Source organism: Dromiciops gliroides, chromosome 6 (assembly GCF_019393635.1).
Source record: "Dromiciops gliroides isolate mDroGli1 chromosome 6, mDroGli1.pri, whole genome shotgun sequence".
In the NCBI taxonomy this organism is placed as follows: Eukaryota; Metazoa; Chordata; class Mammalia; order Microbiotheria; family Microbiotheriidae; genus Dromiciops; species Dromiciops gliroides.
The window spans coordinates 270,914,040-270,936,684 of NC_057866.1; the positions used below are offsets into that span (position 1 = coordinate 270,914,040).

Sequence of the window (22,645 nt, forward strand, 5' to 3'; positions counted from 1 at the left end):
TCCCATCAGTAACCATTTTTGGACATGCATCCCAACATATGTCTTTTTATTTATAACACATATGTCTATTAAATATTTTTCCTCAATAAAAATTAATAATTATAAAAATGTTCTAAAATGAGGGGGTTGAATTAGATACTTCCTGAGGTCTTTTTCCTGTTCTGGAGTTTTAAAAGTCTTTGATAATATAACCCTTTGGTCCCTCAGTAGACCCTGATTATTTAACTTCAGACCAAATGAGAGAACCACTGTCAATCCATATATTAAATATTAAGAAAGCTCCATTTCAGGGGCGGCTAGGTGGCACAGTGGATAGAGCACCGGCCCTGGAGTCAGGAGTTCCTGAGTTCAAATCCAGCCTCAGACACTTGACACTTACTGGCTGTGTAACCCTGAGCAAGTTACTTAACCCCCATTGCCCCTCAAAAAAAAACCAAAGAAAGCTCCATTTCTTTCTTATTTCTTTCAGAAAAACAGTATTGATACAAGTTCTAACACTTCTTCCCCCATACTTTGGTAGACAGTGGTATCCCTGGTAGAGACCAATAACTTTACAGACAGCATTTAAGACTTGTGGTGGTAGACAAAACCCAAAACTATTCCATTCTTCTGAGGCCAACAGGATGATTGGCCTTTTTGACCTTTGCCAAGGAGATCTTTGGACAGACAATTTGTTCCTAGGTCCATGGCCTGAATTCAGCCTTTCATACTGGATGAGACCTGGCTGGTACACACAGCCTTCTAGAATCCAAGGTCACCTTCACATGATGAAGGGCTGATCAGATTATCACAGGAACACACTTTTCAAGAAATATGTAAAATTGAAGAAGTATTCTATAAAGTATGAAATAGAACTCAGACAGCAAAAGGAATTAATTGTTAGCATCTCACCTAGAAAAGGTGTGTGCGGGTGACCTCACATTGGTTGGAGCAGCAAAACTAAACCAGATTTCTTTGATAGTCAACTTCATGCTGCAGGAATCTGGTGGGGGAGGCATCAGAGGGAGATCTTTTTTCAAATCATCTGATTCAACTCCTTCATCCTACATACACACATAAAAAGACACAAACCAACAGAGAGTAATGACTGTTAAACTCTGCAGCCCCTGACAAATCCTAACACCTTGAGAAATCTCAGGGAGCTGGGGCATGAATTTCATGCATATTTTACCAATGAGCCAAATGAAGCCCAGGGAAGTTAAAGGAATCCCAAGTTGCACATTAGTAAACTGTGGCATGAGGACCAAAACACAGGTCTCCTGACTTCCCAGCAAAGCGTTCTTTCTTAACTGAGACAATAAAACAGTATCTATGACTCAGATTTCTCAAAGTCCTCATTTGTGGCTCAAAGTTCCCTAGCCTCCAACAGTGATACTTTGTTGATATGGGTATTTAAATTCTCCAAAAAATAGTAGTAAAAGAGATATTTTCTTCAATATATGATCCTGCAACTGCTGACCTTTATAATAACCTTCTGATTTTGAAGAAAGCAGTTCCCAAAGGGGTGAAATAATTTACCCAAAGTCACATGTATAATTATAGAACAGAATAGAGAACCCAGATATTTAACACAATGAATAAAAGAGGGTTGGAAAAAACCTATTTCTCAAAAACATTACGAAATGAAATAACCGGAGCATTTACGTTAATATTTTTTAAATCATTTTTAAGACTGGAAGGAAAGGAGTAACATCTAGAATTTTTTTTATCAATCAAATAGATGAAACCACTGCAACAATGATGTATAATACTAAATTCACATCTGTTTATGTATGTGTGTATGTGCATGCATACACACACTTGCTCTCTCTCTCTCTCAGAATGCCAAAGGTGGCATAATTGGGAAGGACTCAGAAGGGGACATCGAGAAAATGCATTTGTTTGTTTGTTCATTTACCAATAAATGTTTCTTCAAAAGTAGATGCTCATCAATTGGGGAATGGCTAAATTAATTGTGGTACATAAATGTAACTAAATATTATTGGCTACAAGGAGAAATAAATATGAATACAAAGGAACATAGAAGGATTTATATATATTTGTGCAAAATGAAATCAAAAGAACTAAGAGAACAACATACACAATTACAATAATATAAATGATAATAACAATGAAACTCAAAGCTGTCAAATAATAATGACCACTCTTGGCCACAAGGAAGAGAAAGAAGATGCCTCCTTCCACCCACCTCCTCCTCCTTTGTACAAATTGAGGACTGTGGCATTGAGCAGCACACACAATCAGAATTTTTCTATATGTTGGTTTTGCTGAATTGTGTTTTCCCCCCTCCTTTTCTGTTCTTTGTTATAAGGAATTGTTCTCTAGGGGCCAGGAAGAATATGTTGGGAACTATAGATAAGGTAAAAACAAAGGATATTAATAAAAATTTTAAATTAGAATTGTTTTAAAAGGCTTTCCTTTTTTTTTTTTTTTTGGTGAGGCAATGGGGGTTAAGTGACTTGCCCAGGGTCACACAGCTAGTAAGTGTTAAGTGTCTGAGGCCGGATTTGAACTCAGGTCCTCCTGAATCCAGGGCCAGTGCTCTATCCACTGCACCACCTAGCTGCCCACAAAAGGCTTACATTTTTAAAAAATGCTTATGGATTATCTGATTGTTTGGCATTGTTTTGTTAAAATGTTTATCATGACATGTTAAAGGTTGCTCGTACAACTCTATTCCTTATTTTATATACGTTTATTTGTTTTTGTGGATTCAATGTATATTTTAAAAAATTAATTCTATACAGGGAAAAAAAAAGATGCACAAGCTGTAGTTTATGTTACCAGACTGCCCTACTCAAACCTCATTACCTAAAATTTGACTAAAACAAGATTCAGGACTTAAATGACATCATTCAGGACTAGACTTTCATGAAATCCAACACTCACCCTCACCCTAATGCTTACTGCATTCAAGATGTGGGAAATTCAAAGACTGAAAAGACACAGTCCATCACCCATGAAACTGACAAATGAATATTTTTCAAAAAACACTGATGTCAACAATTTCATCAAATACAATAGACTTTTAATGAAAACCAAGCAAATGTGCTCCAAAAATCTGTTGAATCACCAACCTGTTCATCTGAAATGGAATTTCCATTTATGTCTGAGGAAGGGCTTATTCGATCACAAGGAAGATTATCATCAGATACATCTGTATTATAACCACTGCCAGTTGGAGAGTCAGAAGAATTATTGGAAGTCAGCAGTCCACCCCTCTCTGTGGCATTAGATTTACCCATAATCCCCATAGTATTATATAAAAGAGCACCAGACTGTCTTCCTCCTATAAAGACAAATGTTCATTTATTAAACCAGAAACAAAAAATGTTTGAATGCTATTCTCTTAAGTATATGTATAAATTCCTGAATAAAGGGAATTGTTTATCATTTTCTCTACCAAAAAGACATGTTTGCATAAGAAATCTGTAGAAATTGATGCTATCTGAGGAAATCAGAGCATATATTCTCAAAAATATATAACTAAAACCTGCATGAAGATTAAATTTTGCTTCTCCCCCCCCACATCCCTCCCTCCCCTTCTCCATATCCGGTACTCTGCAGGCCTTCTCACTGGCATCTCCCAGACTGAAATATACTCCCTCCTCATCTTTGCCTTTGGAATCCCTGGATCCCTTTAAGAAACAGCTTTATTTTTAGATAAATTCTGTGTGTACTATAGATCAGAGGTTAGAAAACTATGACTCAGGGGCAGCTAGGTGACACAGTGTATAAAGCGCCGGCCCTGGATTCAGGAGGACCTGAGTTTAAATCTGGCCTCAGACACTTGACACTTACTAGCTGTGTGACCCTGGGCAAGTCACTTAATAGGAAGGAAGGAAACCAGGACTCATCCACCAAGTCCTGCCTGCAATACAATAAAACTTCCTTTAGAAATTTAAGAAGCATTCTTAGCAGTAAAAAGCTGGGAGCTACTGGGCCTGGCCTCGGACTGCAGTTTGACAACTCCTGCTGTAGAGATCTTTGTCTTTGTACCCCAAACACTCCATCTTTTCCTTTTCTCCTCAAACTCTCGGCTCGAACTACACTTTCTCCATGAAAAGCCTCTCGTGGCTCCTGCTCCCGACACTCTGACACCTCTTTGACCCCACGACAAACAGAACCATCTAAGTGCCTTGAGGACAGCAACCTTTCCATTTCCGTCTGTCCCCTCCGTGCCTGGTATGGTGACATGCAGTGACTGCTTCCTAAGGGATCGTCCTCAGGAGAGCAGTGATACATCTCCTGCAAACACCCTGAATTTCAATGTACAATCCCCAGCACAAGCTCCCCACGTGCTGCTCACCTTTTATTGTCAGGTTTTCCAGACCGCACTCAAACATGATCCAGCCCCACTTTTCTTGGCTAGGGCCGACTCGCGTCCCGTCCGGAATGGCTCGGTGATCAGTTTCATCCACAAAAGCAAACTCATCCAGCTCTTCGAGAGTGAACAAAACCTTGGACTTCTCAAAAGGAATAGCAGTGATGGCACACGTCCCGTTATCTATTTCCAAAAGAAAGTAAATAGCAACAGTTCTTCACGGGCGCTTTAAGTTGTCAGGAAGGATTTTAACTATGGACAGACGGACACTATTTTAAAAAGAGTAATTAATTAATATGTGTTTCATTAGCACGTGACTCTCTGAAATTCTCAAACAGTCTTTAGATAATACGTGGTTACTTTTGTTGCCTGACTGAATTCAGCCCTGAAAGATAGACTTTCCTAAAAACCTACAACAAACGCTGATGGAGGGGCACACACCCACCATGAACATTCCATTTACTCATCACCATGTAGACAAAACAAAGCCAAACAAAATCCATTTGCCACTCAGCCTCCGCACGTGTGAAAAAAGAAAAAAAATGTTCTTGGACTAGACCAGAAAATCACCACCTGGTAAACTGATAAAAATAAATAAAGCTCCCTCGTGGAAAGTTATCTGCCTCTACGCACCCTGATGTAAAAGACTTTTTTTAAGGTAGTGCAGGCACATATCATTTAGAATTTTTTAAAAATCAGCAACACTTTTGATAGCACCCAAAGAGAAAAAAGCAAGAAGAACAAACCACATATGTACTACAGCTCCCACACAAAGGATAGAAACCATTATCAAAGAGAAAACGCTTCATGTGGATAACATGAAATTAGAGTAACTGCTGCATGAACTAAGTGAATGTATCTAGAATATGAAGGAGATGCCCATCAACTAGGGAAAGGCTAAATCAATTGGGGTACCTGAAGGTAATGGAATACTACTGTGTGGTAAGAAATAATGACGATGAAGAGAGAAGCGTGGAAGCACTCATATGAACTGATGCAGTGATGTCAGCAGAAACAGAAAACAATACATACAGTGACTACAGCAACATAAATGGAAAAACTGACCACAAGACAGACAGAAGTGAATGTTGCAAAATGCACGGCCCCAGAGAAGAAAGAGGAGAAGAATTCTCTCTCTTGCAGAGGCAGGGTGTGGGGGCTACAGATGTGAATGTTGCTTTTTTTTTCTTCGATGCATTGATTGGTACAGGGGAAATTTCAAGTGATGTAAAAACAAAATTATTTTTTAAAAAGAATGGTCTGAGGGGCAGCGAGGTGGCACAGTGGATAGAGCACCGGCCCTGGATTCAGGAGGACCTGAGTTCAAATCCAGCCTCACACTTAACACTAGCTGTGTGACCCTGGGCAAGTCAGTTAACCCCAACTGCCCCCCCCCCACACACACCAAGAATGCTCTGAGAGGAGTTCTAGTTAAGATGGTGATATAAAATGTCATAGAGAAAGACTGTTCTCCCACATCAATCCCAATAAACATGTAAAAAAGGATCCTGGAAAGATTAGTGATAAAGAATACAAAAGAAAAACAGAAATAAGGTCAGAGCTGCACAAGAAGATGGCCAGAACTGATCGAGGAAACCTTCAGGTAGATGGGCCAGGAGCTGGTGGAGGCAGGGAGGTGTCATACCTGGCAGCCAGTGCAAACTCTGGCAAAGGGGCCGTGCATCAGCAGAGGCAAGGAGAGGAGTCACAAGAGGGAAAGCATGGGGAGCTCCCCCAAATGGACCAGAAGAGAGCCAGGAAGCTTAAGTACAGAATGTAGGAGGCACGGATCTTCCCAAGGCACCTGAAGCTGAAGATCCAGGACAGGGCTCCTGAAGAAGGTGGAGTTTGAGCTAAGTATTCAAGGAAGCAAAAGACGCCAAAGGAAAGAATTGGGGACAGATTGTTCTAGGCATGGGGGGACAGAAACGGACGGCTGTGTGTAAGGGACAGCGAGCCCACCAATATGACGGGACTACAGAGGGTGTGGAGGGGATCAGTGTATAAGGAGAAAGAGAAGTCAGGTAAGGGCCGGCAGGGAAGCTGTTCATGGGCAGTGACAAAGGGTCCGGTCTTTACTGGTTTTTTCTTGCCTGAGCGCTACGAAGGAACAGAGGACTGGCAGTTCCACCTCTTCTTCAGGGAGCTCAGGAGAACTCTGAGCCTCCTTCTTAGACCTGAGTTCAGTCCTGCTGGTGCCCTCAGACTGAGGCCAAGAGATCAGCCTCGTAAGAAGGCTCCAGCTGCCTGACAGCAGCACCGTCTTCCACAAATGGACGCTCCGGGAGGGGCAAACACCTCGGGGGCCCTGTTTCACGTCTTGCTGGACAGCTGTGGTAAGAGGGTCACTGAGCAGATCTCTCTGGAACTAAGGACTCAGGAATGCATGAACTCGACACCGGCACGGCAGCGTCTGCTCTATTAGCTCAGATGCTTTTCATGGTTAACTGACAGGAAGCGCAGTGGGATCCTGAGTCCCTTTTGGTCCTACGCCGCCCTCTGCTCCTGAACCCCTCGTCTCTCATCCTACCTCTGCTTTTCTCTTGCCAAACCCCGGCCCTGGATGATGCCCTCATCTGCCTTCCTCCTCTCCCTCAGGAGCTGCTCACTGACGCTGGGGGAAGTCCCTCCGAGCTAACTGGAAAAAGACCGATCCCTGTCATCTGATCTCCCCCGGGCCCTCACGGCAGCAGGGAAGTCCTTTAATTCCTCCCCAACGGACTTGATATTTTACTCTCTACAAAAACCATCTTGAGCATTCTCTCCCTTCCCCAAACCCCTATACTCCCTCCTCCTTTTCCCTTAGCTGAGTTCCTTACCTATTGTTTTGGAGAAAACTCAGGCCATTCTTCATCTCAAAACCCCTCGACAACACCTCCCACATCCTCCCCCTTCCCAAAGTATCTGATGAAGAGGCTCTTCTGGCCAAGGCTAAACTCTTTCTGGGGACATTTCATTGCATCCTGTTCTCTCTTCTCCAAAGGACCGCATCCTCAATCATCCTCCCCCCACCCTCAAATCTCCAGCTTCTCCTTATCAACTAGTTCCTTCTCTACTGCCTTTAAACATGCCTAAATCCACCCTTTCATTTAAAAAATCTTCACTCAAAACTACCAATCACTCAATCGACTGTCTTATATCTCTGTTTTTCCTTTGCAATCTTGGCTTTTATTTTATGTACTTAAATACATAATTCTGAAAAGGAATCAACAAACTTTACTAGGCTGCCAAAAAAGTTAAATTCTGTCCTCTCATCAGCTCCTGTGGGTTCTGACCATCAACTCCGCATAGCTAGGCTCTCTTTCTGCCCCCCTTAGCCTAGGTGACCAATGACCTGTTGGGCATTTCAAACTGGAAACCATGGAGACAAGTGAAATCCGACATGTTGAAAACTGCTCATTTTCTTCCCCCCAAGGCCTCTTTCTTCCAAACTTCCTGATTTCTGTCAGACACCGTCATGCTTTCCCTGTCTTAGGTTTGTAAACTTGGCATTAAGCTCAGCTCTCGTTCCCCATCACTGCACACATCCAATCAGCTGCCGACTCCTGTCGTTTCTACCTTCACAACCACCTTCCCCGTGCCTCCCCTTCTCTCCACTCACACCTAAGGCCAGGCTTCATCACCTCTCATCCGGATCAGTGTAACAGCTTAATTGCTCTCCCCACTTCAAGCCGGTCACCACAGCGGTACACAGTGCTGCACATCACCAGGGTAGTTTTCCCTGAGTGCAGATCTGACCCTTTTCACCCAAGTCCAACGGTTTCCTATGACCTCATGGATCAGATATGAACTCCTCTGTTGGCTTTGAAAGCCCTTCACAACTTGTATTTCCAGCCTCACTGGACACTCTTCCCCCTCCCACATTCTACAATCAGTCCTTGGCTCCACCAAACAAGATAGTAACAAGACCTTACATTCATTGGCCATACACACATATTCTCACTTTGTTTTCAGAAAAAAACTGATATCAGGCTGAACGAGTGTTGTTCTGTTTGACAGCAGAGGATACGGGGCTTAGAGCCAAGGTCGGCCCCTGCCTCTTTCTGGCTGTGAGGCTACCTGGCAAGGGGTGGCAGAACCCTTTACAAACCCTCCGATGTGCTTAACTTCCCAGGGAAAGGCCCCTACGGCTCCTCCTGCAGCTGCTGCTCTGCCTCATAAAACTGTGGCTCCTTCTATGCTTCGTCTCTATCTCCAATGTGTTCAACATGAGAGAATGGAAAAAATAAAGGTCATCTTCATGCTCCTGCCTATTCTAGAGAGCAGATGCTCAACATCAAGAGACATTCAGGAGGGAAGGAAATGATGTCTCATTTCTGGTCCTTTTTGAATCTCCCTGGAACAGGAGCAACATACAGTTAAATATATCAACAGGGGGCTCTCTCCTGTGAGCTGAATCATGTAGTCACTCTACACAGGGGAGACAAAATCACTTGTCTTCTGACCAAACCTGAGACTTCATTCAGAATGCGGAACTCCTAAATGGGCCATTCTCTCTACTGAGCCTGATCAGCCCCTGCCCCGTAACTTACGGTCTTGGAGAGTGGCCTGGCACACCAAGAGGTTCTTGGACGGGTCCAGGGTTGCAAAGCCAGAGTGGCTCAAGTCAAAGAGAACCAATGTGGTGGCATAATCCTACCTGTCGTATCAAGGCCCCGAAGCTGTCCGTGGACTCTGTGGATGTTTAACTTGGCTGCGATTTCTTTGCCTTTTTCTGCCCCAGCATTTGATCGCAGAGAGCCAGATGACTGAGGCTGCATTTTGCTGGCATGGACATATCTCTCCAAGTTAGACGTCCTGCCAGGTTCTGTACTGTTTGCTGTCTCTTCAACCACCCCTCTTATCATGAGAAGAAACAGTAGTATCAATGTAAAGGCAGGAGTCAGCATTTCAAATAAATTCATCCAATTGTTAATAAATGCTTACGGGCACATTTCTGTCTTATATTAAAACTAAGGCTGATGGTGACCAACTCTAAATTAAAAAAAACAACTTTTATTACAAATATAATCAACCAATTTTTCCATTTTGTTCATAAAGAAAATTGACTTCTCTCCTTGCTGTCCTGACAACTAATTTAACCTCACATGCTAGTTACTATGAAACATGAATTTCATTTTTCAGGGATATGAGAAAGTATATCGTTTTAAATTTTTTAAAAGTTCATTTTATTGAATTAAACTGCAGGATAAAAATAGCATTCCTTTAAAAAAAAAAAAAGACAGGGGCAGCTAGGTAGCACAGTGGATAAAGCACTGGCCCTGGATTCAGGACCTGAGTTCAAATCCTGCCTCATCCATTTCACACTTACTAGCTGTGTGACCCTGGACAAATCACTTAACTCTCATTGCTCCGCCAAAACAAAACAAAACAAAAAAGACAAAACCATTCTTTTTACCTATTCATACGAACTTGTGTAGCAATTCTATCAAAACACAGTGCCACAAGAGAAACATGAGTCACACTTCTCCCAGAAGCTGTAGGAGATTCTTCTACTGATGCTTGCAATAAACATAAGTTTACCTAAAATATAAAGTGCCCCAAAGAGATTTTAATAACATCAGCTGAATTAAGTAAAAAATTATACATTTTTAAATTTCTGACATAAACCCCACATTTATCCTTGAACTTCAAAGTGTGTAAGATTAATAAAGTCTGTGTGTCTGAATGACAAGTATGAAAATGTCAAATTTCAAAAGTAAAATAATCATCCAATCCAATTAAAAAAGTTAGAGGCCTTGAGCATTTGGCTAGACACTGTCATTATAATGGCCAGAGCCATGTTAGTTCCACTTTACATTCCTGTTGTGTCTTTGATGAAACACTGAACTACTTCCTCAGAATATTCTCCCCCAAATACCAATGACACGGTTACCTTGGGTATGCTAACATTGGCCTGAAGACCTTTGATGGTTACATTATCCTGCTTGGGCCCAAGATTTGTCTGTGCTTGTCCTTGGCTGGAACGTCCTGTAGTTGGGGGCTCAGTTTTTGTTCCTCTGATATCCTGTTTGGAGGACAGCTGAAAAGAAGAAATGGTGATGACTATTTTACTCATATTCACACTGTTAACAGCTTTCAGGATTATCAACCTCTCCTCTTTTTAAGCTGGTCTGCAAGGTCACTTCAGCTGGAAACCCAAGTAACTCGGCTTCTGAGGCTCAGGCTCCCTGGTCTACCTGGTGTCCCAGATCTGGAGCCTTAACATTCAAGTGCAGCTTGTCAGTAAGTAATCTGAAGAGCAAGAGACTCAATGTAACTGCATGGACGTGGAGGCCAGACCGATGGACGGATGGATACACAACAGCTTATAGGATCACAATCAGACTACCTCTAGGAAAACAGACAACTCTGGATAAAGACCAAGAGTCCTTCTGATAATTCAGATCCTGAAACACATAAAACAAAGTACTTGGTACGTTCTAAGCATTTAATGGGCAGCTGGGTAGTGCAGTGCACAGAACACTGGGCCTGGTGTCAGGAAGACCTGACTTCAAGTCTGGCCTCGAACATCTACTGCCTGTGTGACCCTTGGCAAGCCACTGAACCCTATTTGCCTTAGTTTGAAGAACTAAACATGACTGAACAACAACAATAAGCCTTTGATAAAAACTCCATAATTGAATGACTCACTGAAATTATTGCATGTCCCTGTGCACTTGCAATGATTAAAGCACAGTATTCCAATAATAAATGGTCCGCTTATTATCTCTCACTCATTTTTCCATCCTCCATCTTTACGATCGAAGGTCAAAACAATCAAGATGATGTTAATGGATAACAACTGTGGCTAACATATACACAGTTTCTTAAGATTTGGGAAGTACTTTACATGTGTTAAGTCACCTGACCCTTAAAAAAGCACTTTAAGGGAGGTGCTATTATTGTTCCTGTTTTACAAAAATTGAGACTCAGAAACTGTCATTTTATCAGTACAGGAATCCCACCAAATGATATCCAGACCATTCCATAAGGTACGGATCTGGAGAGTTGCAGGAAGTCTCAGAAAAGTTAAGTGGCTTGCCCAGGGTTACATAAATAAATAAAGGTCTCTTGAAGGAGGTGATGCTTGAGCCGAACCAGGACAGGGTACAAAGGCTTGGTTCTACGAGACACAATGTGGGAAAGCATTCTGGACATGGGGACAGCTCTGCACTGCAGTTAGGAATGGGGACAGAAACTGGATCCATGATTTCACTGATGGAGTGGAATTTCAGTCAATTAATTTGCATTTAGGTGCCTACTATGTACCAGGGAAGGTGCTAAGTGCAAGATAAAGTAACTCTCTACCAATGCAGGTCGGTGCCTTCTCTCAAACTTCTAACCTAGAGAACTGCCTGTAGCACCAAGGGCAGACACAGGTGCTCTGGGCTCCCAAACCAGGTCACTCGGTCTCCATCACCCCTGCCCCTGACCCGCTCAATCCCTCACTCACTCTCCCTCCTCTGCTACCCTGCCTCTCATGCACTATCATGACCCTATAGTTACTGTACAAAACACAAAGACCCCAGAAGGTTACGGTGTTGTCACTGCAAATGCACCGCCAACCAACAGACCCACCCCTTCCTAAGGTCATAAAACTTGAATCCATCCCCTAATCAGAGCACCCATTTCTAGAACAAATAAAAGCTTATTCAGCACTCAATCATTCACACTGTCTGGGTTACCACTGCACCACCTAGCTGCCCCAAGCTTCATGTTATTAAATGAACTTGGTTGCCTCTATCAATCCTCAACACCAACTACGCATGTCTTCTTTCATGAAGAGTACAAGGTCAAACAATTTTATACCAATTCATAGGGAAGTTCCACAAACACCCAATTAAATAATATCATGTCAATATGACTGTTTGGATATGTTACCGTGTCTGCAACTGGAACATCCTGATCAAGTGACCCCGGCTCCAGGCCCCTTCTCTGACCGTCCCCCAGGCCTCTGCTGTTCTCCCTCCTCATCTGCTCACCTCCTGGCCTCCCAGGGTCTCTCCAAGGCCCAGCTACAGTCCCCCTGTCTTCAGGAAGCCCTTCCTGATCCCCCTCAAAGCTCGTGCCTCCCTGCTATCCGTGACCTGCTCTTTACACCCTGTCTCTGCACAGCTGGTTTCCTGTTGTCTTCCCCACTAGACTGTAAGCTCCTTGGGGGCAGGCACTGTCTTTCACCTTCCCTGTGTCCCCAGTGCTTCGCACAGGGCCCAGCACACAGCAGAGGCCTCGTCACTGTGTGCTCTGGGCCTGGGGGAGATGACCTTACGTTTTCAGAGAAGGTTGTCTTGCTATTCTGTACAGCTTCTCTCAGGACCTTGGAATGAAGATGATCCACAATTGATGCTGGGTGGCGGGTACTGGCCCAGTGCACCATCGCCTCAATATATCTGTAGGAAGGAAAACAAACAAGTGTAGCCAAGAAGGGCCGACACGAAGTTTCCTTCATTCACCCTGTGATCTGTGTGAGCGAAGGCAATTTAAGGGAGAATCATAAGAGAACATGTGCAATGATTCTGGAACACTGTGGCTCAGATAATCAGACCAGACTCTCAGTCACACACACTTTCCCCAAAAGTTAAGTCATCTTCTTTCTACTTCCCTAGGGTCTTACCCTCCCAATTATTACTATTATGCATGGAAGCCTTAGAAGTGACTTTCTGGGGGGCAGCCAGGTGGCGCAGTGGATAGAGCACTGGCCCTGGATTCAGGAGGACCTGAGTTCAAATCCAGCCTCAGACACTTGACACTTACTAGCTGTGTGACCCTGGGCAAGTCACTTAACCCCCACTGCCCCACAAAAAAACAAAAACAAGTGACTTTCTATAAGAGCCCTCACTCATCTCCATCTCTGATGAATCACATTAGTTTGAACAATTTGTCACACAATTTTATAGTTAATTATATGATGTCCTCATTTTCTTATCTACACCTCCCAGGAAGACCATAAGCTCTCTGAGGAGAAAGATCACATAAAATTGTCTTCTCTACCACCGCGTGTAGCACAAGAATGAGTAAACAGTAAATACACAATGAAAAAATGTTGTCCCACAATCACAGACTTATCAGCTGAGGAACATGGGAACCACATTTTGCAATCTCATTTTTGAAAGTTTGTGGAAACTAAAAAATACAGTTGTCCCTCCCACATCGTGACTTTCTCCATCAAGGCTTCAATATATCGCAGGTTGGCATAAGAAATTAAATAGGGAATTTGCGGGGAGTTTTGCAGAAGCTACAGGTGACATGAAAAACCCAAATTTTATAATAAGGTACTATAAACACCCCATAAAAGAAAAATAATAAATTCAGACTACTTCTCTGGTATGAAGGGAGAGCCAAAAAATATTAAATAGATTTTCCAGATTGTGGGGGCGCCACAAACACTAACCCTGTGATGTGGAAGGGATAAGTGTAGTTGCCAACCTGAACATATCCCCACCATTTCCTCTGATCCCTCAGTTTTCCTAACTTTTGTTTAGTTTTCTCCTTTGCCCTCATCACATTTTGCTGTGCACCCTCCTCATCTGTGTCTAGATTAGAGCTCTCCTATTAGATGGTAAGGTTTCTGAGAGGAAGAATTGAGCTTGATTTCCACTTTACATCTGTAGCTCTGAGCACAAACCCTTGCACTGAGTAGCTGCTTAGTAAATATTTGTGGAATTTGGATTTCCTTTGCATACTACGATTCTGTTATCTACATCATCCAAAGAGGTTATTATAAATGTTCACTTACAAAAACATCATTTGACTACTGAAGAGATGCGCTTAAAAAAACAATACCTGTCTAAAGCTTCAGCTACCAAGGGAGTCAAAACAATGTCTACGGTTCCCTTCACTTCTACAATGGCTGTTGTCCTGGTCTGAGAGACAGGCTGATCCAAGGTCCACTCCTCTGTCAACGTTTCATCATCCGTGTTATCCATGACTTTCTTTTCCAAGGGTGTATATGGGGTACTATGGAAATCAAACCAAGTAAGGATTTAACTTTTTTCAAATTCTGAAAGAGGATCTACAGTCATTCAGACAGCAATATATTCTTAAAAGAGAAATGTTTTACTGATTCTAAAAAACTACAGAAAGACCCCCTATGTAAGTACATGAACCTATGAGTCTAAAATTCACATAAATTAGTTATCATAAGCAATTAAGTAGAGAACAGAACGACCAGATGCCTTTCATGAATAGGCTATGTAATTAAAAGGCTGCAAAGTCAATCACAGATGGTTGGCAGATTGAACATGCAAAATAAGAAACAAAACTAGATTAGACAGGAGTCCTTCCAAGATTCTGTTAACATCTTATTTTACTACTGCCAAATACTAAATTCACAACAGCAAACTGTCCTACTAAAACCATCAAATATGATGATGTACATGGGACACTTTGTACACTTTAAAGAGCTAGAGAACTGTTAGCTAACCTTATTGTTTCAAACATGTGTAATAACAATTCTTCTATCAATTGCTTTTAGCTTTGGTTGAAGCAACACTGTAAAGAGGAGGGATTGGAGATTCCAACATTGTTGCTTCTGCATTTTCCTGTGCTCCTATTTAAGTAAATATAATCGAATCCAGAAAGACAATTTTTATGGATAAAACCAAGTTTAATGTTAAAAGAAGGCTAGCCCATTTTTACTCACTTTGAGGTTGTGCCTGAGAGCTGCATGCCTCTGTCTAGTAAAGAATTGGCTGTGAGGCCCTGTTTGATGACCTAGAACAGTACAAAACAAGCCTTAAAAGTTTATCATACAACATTTCTTGAGGTCTCTATGACTTTATGAGTTAATTATCTATGATTCACATAAATGGAGAAAAAGATGCTCTAAAATGGGACAGCCAGGCCCTACTGCTTCTGAGGGCCACTGCAGCTACAGAACGGTGATATGAAGGAAAAGTCTTAGCAGGTAACATAAAGATCATACACATTCTGCATAAATGCTTTAAATTATTTTTCTCTGGCAAATGCATCTTTTTCATGTTTTTCCTTAGGTTAATATTATTTATTATCTTAACCTAGAATGCTGGATTGGAAGCAAAAAAGAGCTCGGATTTGAAGCTAGGTCTAAACAATCATGAAAACAACACCATCGAGCTCTGATTTATAGAACCTGCTCATGTCCAAGATGTAAATGCTCACACTGAAAGCCTGACAGCTGGCTCTTGTGAGCAGGCTCCAGCTACTGCTTGTATGACACCAGCCAAATCAATAAGCCTAAAATTTCCTCAATTTTCTTCCTACCACCAATCAGACTAAATGATATGAAAGGTTCCTTTGAGCTCTACAGTCTACACAGAGGGAAACAGTGTAACAGATTGTACAGAGAATAGGACAGGCATTCAAGGAGACCCAGGGTTAAGTCCCACCTCAGACTCATGGGACCTGTGTGACCCTAGACAAGTCACTTAATTTTGTAGTCCTGCTCCACCCCCGGGTTATTGTTGAGTCATTTCAGCAGTTGTGTCTGACTCTTTGTGACCCCATTTGGGGTTTTCTTGCCAAGGACACTGGAGTGGTTTGCCATTTCCTTCTCTAGGTCATTTTACAGCTGAAGAAACTGAGGCAAACAGAGTTAAGTGACTTGTCCAAGGGTCATAGGCTAGTAAGTGTCTGAGGCTGGATTTGATCTCAGGAAGAAGAGTCTTCCTGACTTCAGGTCTGGTGCTCTATCCACCACAGCACATCTTAAGAATAAGGAGATGAGGGGCAGCTACATGGCACAGTGGTTAAAGCACCGGCCCTGGAGTCAGGAGGACCTGAGTTCAAATCTGGTCTCAGACACTTGACACTTACTAGCTGTGTGACCCTGGGCGAGTCACTTAACCCCCATTGCCTGCAAACAAAAACAAAAACAAAAACAAACAAACAAACAAAAGAATAAGTAGTTGATCCCCAGTGGCAGAAGAAGGTTTCTTATTAGAATTTCCTAAACAAGTAAAATCAGAAAACTGGACCAAAAAGAAAATATGATTCCCTCTTATGCCTTTATAATTTAGACCTAAGAAACAAATATAATCGTGTTTGAGTTTGTTTTGTTTAAACATCTTCAAAAATAGAGGAGGGGGCGGCTAGGTGGCACAGTGGATAAAAGCACCGGCCCTGGATTCAGGAGTGCCTGAGTTCAAATCCGGCCTTAGACACTTGACACTTACTAGCTGTGTGACCCTAGGCAAGTCACTTAACCCCCATTGCCCTGCAAAAAAAAAAAAAATAGAGGGCAACTAGGTAGTTCAGTGGATAAAGCACCAGCCCTGGAGTCAGGAGGACCTAAGTTCAAATCTGACCTCAGACACTTGACACTGATTAGCTGTGTGACCCTGGGCAAGTCACTTAACCCTCACTGCCCCACAAAAAAAAAAAAAAACCCAAAAAAGCAAAAAAAACAAAAAACAAAAAAAAGATCCATTTCTTAACTATTTCATTCAAACTAGACTGCTCAATCAAACTAGAATTCTGCTTAGAAAAACATACAAGTCATTTTAAAATCATTAGGTATGATGTTGCACAGTAAGAGAGGCAACTCTAAATTGGCCCTTACTGGCCATTAACCCAACTTACATTTTGTTTTTGTTTTTTTAAACCAAATATCCAGGTCAAAGAGGAGGTCCAGGCCCAAGATGTTTGCATCCCTCCCCAGACTACACTGCTGACTCACCTCTTCACCATGCCTCCATGCCACTGGGGACATCTTTGTCCTCTCTTCCTCCCTGTCCAGATCCCTTTTATATATTATCTTTCTTCATTAGGAGCGAAGCTCACTGAGGACAGGCACTGTCCTTCTACTAGTACTTATATTCTCAGCAGTCAGCATGGTTCCTAGGTGACAGAGTTTAAGAAGGTACTGACAAACTGCGGCGTGTGTGAAAAGGCAGCCAGGACCAGCCAAGGGCCTTGAGATCATGGCCCAGAAGGATCACCTGGAGGAGCTGGAGAAATGGGGCCTGAAGACAAGAGGAGCCAGGAGACAGGTCCAGTTGTCTTCAGACACATGAAGGGCTCTGGTGGAGGAGAGATCAGACCCGTTCTGTTGACCCGAAGGGGCAGAGCCAGGAACAGAGAGGAAAAGGGGCAAAGAAGTGAACTGAGGTTTGAAATAAGAAACCCTGCTCACAATGTGTGTTGTCCAAAAGTGGAATAAGCTGCCTTGAGGTGTGGTGAGCTCCCCTCCTGGGAGAGTCTCCAGCAGGGGCAGCATGACAATGACCTCTCAGTTATAATAAAGAAGTAATTCCCTTTGGTGATGGGCTAGACTGGAGGTCCCTCCAACCTTCCGATTTTGTCATTCTATGCACACACACAAGAATATGCTGAAAGTACATTTAGATACTTCTTAAAATTCAAAAGATGCTAAAGACATCCAACTGTATTTGTCCTCAATTTACACGTATGGGTGCACTGAGAAAAAAGAAATGTTAATAGACCTGAAATATGGCATGCTGGTCCGATTAAACTTGAAAACATGGTGAGCTTCAAATCTTTCCTTGGCTAATTCAATGTGTATAAATTCATAACTCATAGTGTTTATCATTTAGTTTGTAACTTACCGTAATCTACAGGAAAACCTTCCTGAAATAAACTCTCTGGAAAGTGACTTTGAAAAAGAAAAGAACTGATATTGATGGAACAGACTGAAGCATGCTGTTTTTTACACTTTCACTAAATGACAAATATGGTGATGTTTTGCACGATCATATATGTACAACCCGTATCAGACAGACTGTTTGCTGCTTTGGGAAGGGGGGGGGGGAGGGAGGGGAGGAGAGATAAAGACTGGAACTGAAAAATAGAAATAAAAATGTTTAACCTGAAAAAAAAAGTTCATTTGAAATTTACTAAGAACTTATACATTTCTGTAAATTTTATCATACCAGAGGTAAAGCAGTACTAATTAATTCTATACCACTTCAGCAGAGCAAGCTGGCCAGCTTATGTGCTGTGTTATAATCTTCATGAAGTCAAGCCAAAGTGAGGAACGCTCCCAGCAGATGGGTCCCTTGTTATAAACTTATGGGGAGGGGAGCAGCTAGTTGGCACAGTGGATAAAACATCAGCCCTAGATTCAGGAGGACTGGAGTTCAAACCTGACCTCACACACTTGACACTTACTAGCTGTGTGACCCTGGGCAAGTCACCTAACCTTCACTGCCCAGCAAAAAACAAACAAAACGAATGAATGAGTGAGCAAATAAATAAATGTTTTTGGGGAAAAAAAAAACTTATGGGGAAAACTGGACCAGAGGATGGGCAGCTGTGCATGCACTGTGATTTCCACAACAGAGGAGAACAGCATGTCAAGGAGGTCAGAGCTCTACTGAAATATGAGAGCATTTAACGATAACAGAAAGGCAGGGTGCACCGTGGGAGTCAGGAAGACTGTTGAGGCCTGGCCTATGAAACAGTGACTCTGTGGGCATGATCTCTTGGTGCCTCTGGGCCACTCTCTAAGATGTTAAATGACAAACAGATAAATGACTGATTTGCATCACTCTGGATCTATGCAAGGAATTCCCATGCTGCTAGTTTCCCTACAGTGTTGGATCAAAAAAGAATTAAATAAAATGCAAAGTAAAGAATGCAAATTCTGGTTAAGATATGTTTGGAACATATAAATATAACAACTTTTCCAGAAAACTTATAACCAAAAATGAATCTCACAACAAATTAGAACACCATGAAATATTGGTTTAGGGTTATAAAAACCAGTTGGGTAACTAACTAATTTTTGTGGGTGTGATTGAGCTCCTGTTAGATACAGATCAACCAAAAAACAATGCCTGAGTTCTACTGACTCAAGAAGACACATCTTAGCATCTTTCACTTCCCTAAAGTTGTGTTTCAATGATATTTTTGTCCTCACATATTCCGATATTCAGTAAAAAGTCAGGTTGCTCCCACCCCTGTCCTCATCACCTCTACTCCCCCAGCTGACTAGACTGCAGCATACCTTGAAAGTTGGTACAGAGAGGTGTTCAAAAGAGGATGAGCTTTCTTCACTGGTTGGTGTGTCCAGATCCAGTGGTCGGTGCAACGAGGACTTTGAGGTTCTTTTGTTTGTGGGGTGCTTAACTAACCAATTGATGACCTGGAATTGAGTAAGGTAAGTCTGATAACAACTCATGACAGGCTGTTGAGAAGTGATCTGCTCCCTCTCGGTGGTTTTCTCACCTTCTGTCATATACAAGTGTTCTCCCAGCTCATCATCACCTCCTAGGGCTGAAACAAAAGAAGCCTGGGAAGGATGAGTTTTGATCAGCAGGGTCTGAGTGTCCTGAATGCTTTCTCCATGGCCAGAAAGTGGTCCTTCAACACTGTGATAGATGGAACCTCTGCTATAGTCAATTTGCTGTGCCTGTTTTTTCTTTTTTTTTCGTCCCGGATAAGTTCCCGGGCCTTCATCGCTGCTTATTGGTTCAAATTCCTCAGCGGCAGAAAAATAGGCTTCGCTGTCAGCCATTGACATGCTGGAATCCATCGAGCGGTACTGATGAAAGGAGTTTGAGTCTGCTGATGGGGTGTACGGGAAGGAACCAAAGCTCCTCCTCTGTTTGGGGGAATCCAGCACATTCTCATCACTTCGGGAGACGTCACTGCTGAACTGAACTCCAACCGTCCCCGGCTGCTTGTCGCCATAGAAAGCCGCAGTCAGGCTTTTGGTGCTCCCAAGGCGGGTGGAACACACAGACGCTTGTCGCTTTAAGGGGGACCGAAGGGGAGACTGCACTCCAGACTTATCCTGAGTATTTGGAGAAACAGGACTGTTTCCTGAAACTTCTGTGGGAACGCTAAAACAGAAAACGAAACTTCTATCACAACTGTGCTCACATCACACAATCCAGATGGGGCTTTTAAACACCTTTTAGTCATTTGCTGTCATCCATTTCTCAAATAAAGTAAATGTCCCCATGGGAGAAGGCATTTACAGTAAAGAAGACTATTTCTCGGCAAGACCTCCTCTAATGAAATCCATAATTCGCCTCTGATGACAGTTATATTTTACAAAACTTGTTTACACCCTTCCGTGCTGTAGCGAGCCACAAAAGGAACCAGTTATGAGATGGTTTTTGAACAAAAGCCCAGTTCCCTCAGGAGCCTCACCTTCCTTGGCCCTCTTCTCTTTTGGAAGCAAGCAAGGTGTCCTTTTGGACCATGGGCTCTTCAGCGACAGAAGAAGGACTCTCTTTGTCCCCGGCTAACAAAGGCTGGGCTGCGCTGGAACTGCTATTCTCCTCAGAGGAAGAGGAGGAGCTGTGAGAACGCAGAGGCACCTGAAGGCTCAAGGAGTGAGCTTTCCTCTCAACGTCTATCCCCACCGACTTGCTGTCCCATTCTTTCCTTTTTATGCCATTTATTTTACCTAAACATAAAAAGATTAATATTTTTAAAGAACTTATATGAATATTTTAATATCCTCAAAGTCAACGTACAAAGTCTTAGTTTCTGCCCTTCATAAATACTTGCTGACTGATTGCCCCCAGCAAGGTCAGAAGGAAAACTACGACAAACTAAGTGGTTTGGGGGCAAATGTGGAGAGTTGCAGAGCTATCAAATACAAAGCTACATCACTGGCAAAGCTGGAGACTGCAGGAAGGCTAGAAGAGGCAGAAAGGTACAGAGTGTAATCTGTCGCAAAAGCAAACCTAACTATGTATTGTGTGATAGCTGTAGGAACCCATGATTTCCCAATTTAGGTTATCTGATGATAATGATGACAACGAACACTTAGATAGTGCTTACTCTATGCTCAGCACTTTCCAAATATTATCTCATTTGATCCCCCAACAGCTCTGGGAGGGAGGGGCTATTATTTATCTCCATTTTACAGATGAGGAAACTGAGGCAGGCTGTGGTTAAATGAGTGACTTGGTCAGGGTCACACAGCTAGTGTCTGAGGTTGGATTTGAACTCAGATCTTTCTGACTCCAGGCCCAGTGCTCTATCGACTCTGCCATCGAGCTGCTCCTAGAAATTATAATTTAAGTGAAAGCAACCAACACATACATGCATCTGTTAATATTCAAGCCTTCAATTCAAAGGTGGGCATAGGGAATAACGGTAAAAATGTGTTGGAAAAATATTATTTGTGATTAAGAAATGAAAAACACCCAAGGTTTGTTTAGTACAATACTCAGATTCTTCACTTCTTTATATCATGACTATCTCCTTGAAGAAACATCAGATGGTGTTGTCTGTAACAAGCAATAAACAATATAATAAAAGATGAACATGACTATATTTTACAAGGCAGAAAATGACTGGTTATTGATCTGCGAGTTATTTATTTCCTTGGTAGAGCTTCAATTAAGTCATGGCAGGCTTACTTAAGTCTATAAATATGTGGAGGTAACTTCACTTTTATATTTGCTCACACACAGCTGGTGCTTCATAAATGCTTACTAACTACGATTGCTAAGAGCATTTAGAGATGAAGCCGAAAGAAGAATACCAAGTGAAAAGGGTGTGTGACAGCCTGGTCGGACCTCCTCAATTACAGGACAATCCCTTTGGCAGCCCAGTGCAGGACTGACTAGAGTGGGAAGGGACTTGAAACACAAAGACCAACCAGAAGGCCCTTGCAACAGTCTGGGTATGATAAGGCCCTGCACAAGGATGGCAGTAGCGTCAAAGGAGAGAAGAGGAGCTGAGAGATGCCCTGAAAGTAGGAATGACAGATTGGTTTTATGGGTTGAGAATGAGGCGGTGAGGACGGCACCTCAGTTGTGAGCCAAGGTGACTAGGAGGTGCCCATGACAGCAAAAGGCACCTTCAGAAGAATGGGTTTGGGAGGAAAGATCCTGAGATCTGTTCTGGGCACACCTTATTTCAGATGTCTATGGGCCATATGGTTCACGATGTGTAATAGGCATCTGGAGATGGAGACTGGGGGAGATCAGAGCTCATTGGAAGAGAGATAACTGAACCTCTAGGGGTTGATGAAATAACCAAGGGAGGTAACGGCGAGGGGAAGAGAAGAAGGCCCATGCCAGAGCGTAGGGGACACAATAAGGCAAGCAGCTCTAAAGGTTATTTTTCAATCTCCCAAGCACACACTGAAATCATATAAGCTTCCTCTGGGGTAGGTGCTTACAAGGATTCACCACGTGAGTCATGGGATTCTTTACTGACACTGAAGATCCCCAGATGCTCCTGCTGTGGGTGCAAACATGCTGCCTACCTTACACCCCAGAATATCACAAAGCCTCCTGAAGGAATCCACAGTCACTCACAAAAGATCAACTCCAGCCTAACAATCCATGGGGAAAAAAAATCAAATGCATTAAGAATGTCTACTGTCCGAACAATGTCAGCCAGTCAAATGGATAATCCACTGACCTAAGACAG

At 42.6% G+C, this 22,645-nt stretch overlaps 1 protein-coding gene across 5 annotated transcripts in view; it reads right to left on the bottom strand.

Moving 5' to 3' along the window:
• Positions 1-22,645, bottom strand: part of KIAA1109 (KIAA1109 ortholog) — a 222,166-nt gene that overhangs the window by 115,568 nt on the left and 83,953 nt on the right. For all 5 annotated transcript variants that reach the window (XM_043969747.1, XM_043969748.1, XM_043969749.1 and 2 more), the window contains exons 28-38: positions 20,402-20,660; positions 19,251-20,088; positions 14,949-15,019; positions 14,090-14,263; positions 12,576-12,696; positions 10,200-10,346; positions 9,723-9,847; positions 8,964-9,163; positions 4,310-4,507; positions 3,078-3,289; positions 892-1,043 (exon numbers count right to left, since the gene is read on the bottom strand). In XM_043969747.1, the coding sequence (XP_043825682.1) occupies positions 892-1,043; positions 3,078-3,289; positions 4,310-4,507; positions 8,964-9,163; positions 9,723-9,847; positions 10,200-10,346; positions 12,576-12,696; positions 14,090-14,263; positions 14,949-15,019; positions 19,251-20,088; positions 20,402-20,660 (2,497 nt within the window). The remainder of the gene's footprint in view (positions 1-891; positions 1,044-3,077; positions 3,290-4,309; positions 4,508-8,963; positions 9,164-9,722; positions 9,848-10,199; positions 10,347-12,575; positions 12,697-14,089; positions 14,264-14,948; positions 15,020-19,250; positions 20,089-20,401; positions 20,661-22,645) is intronic.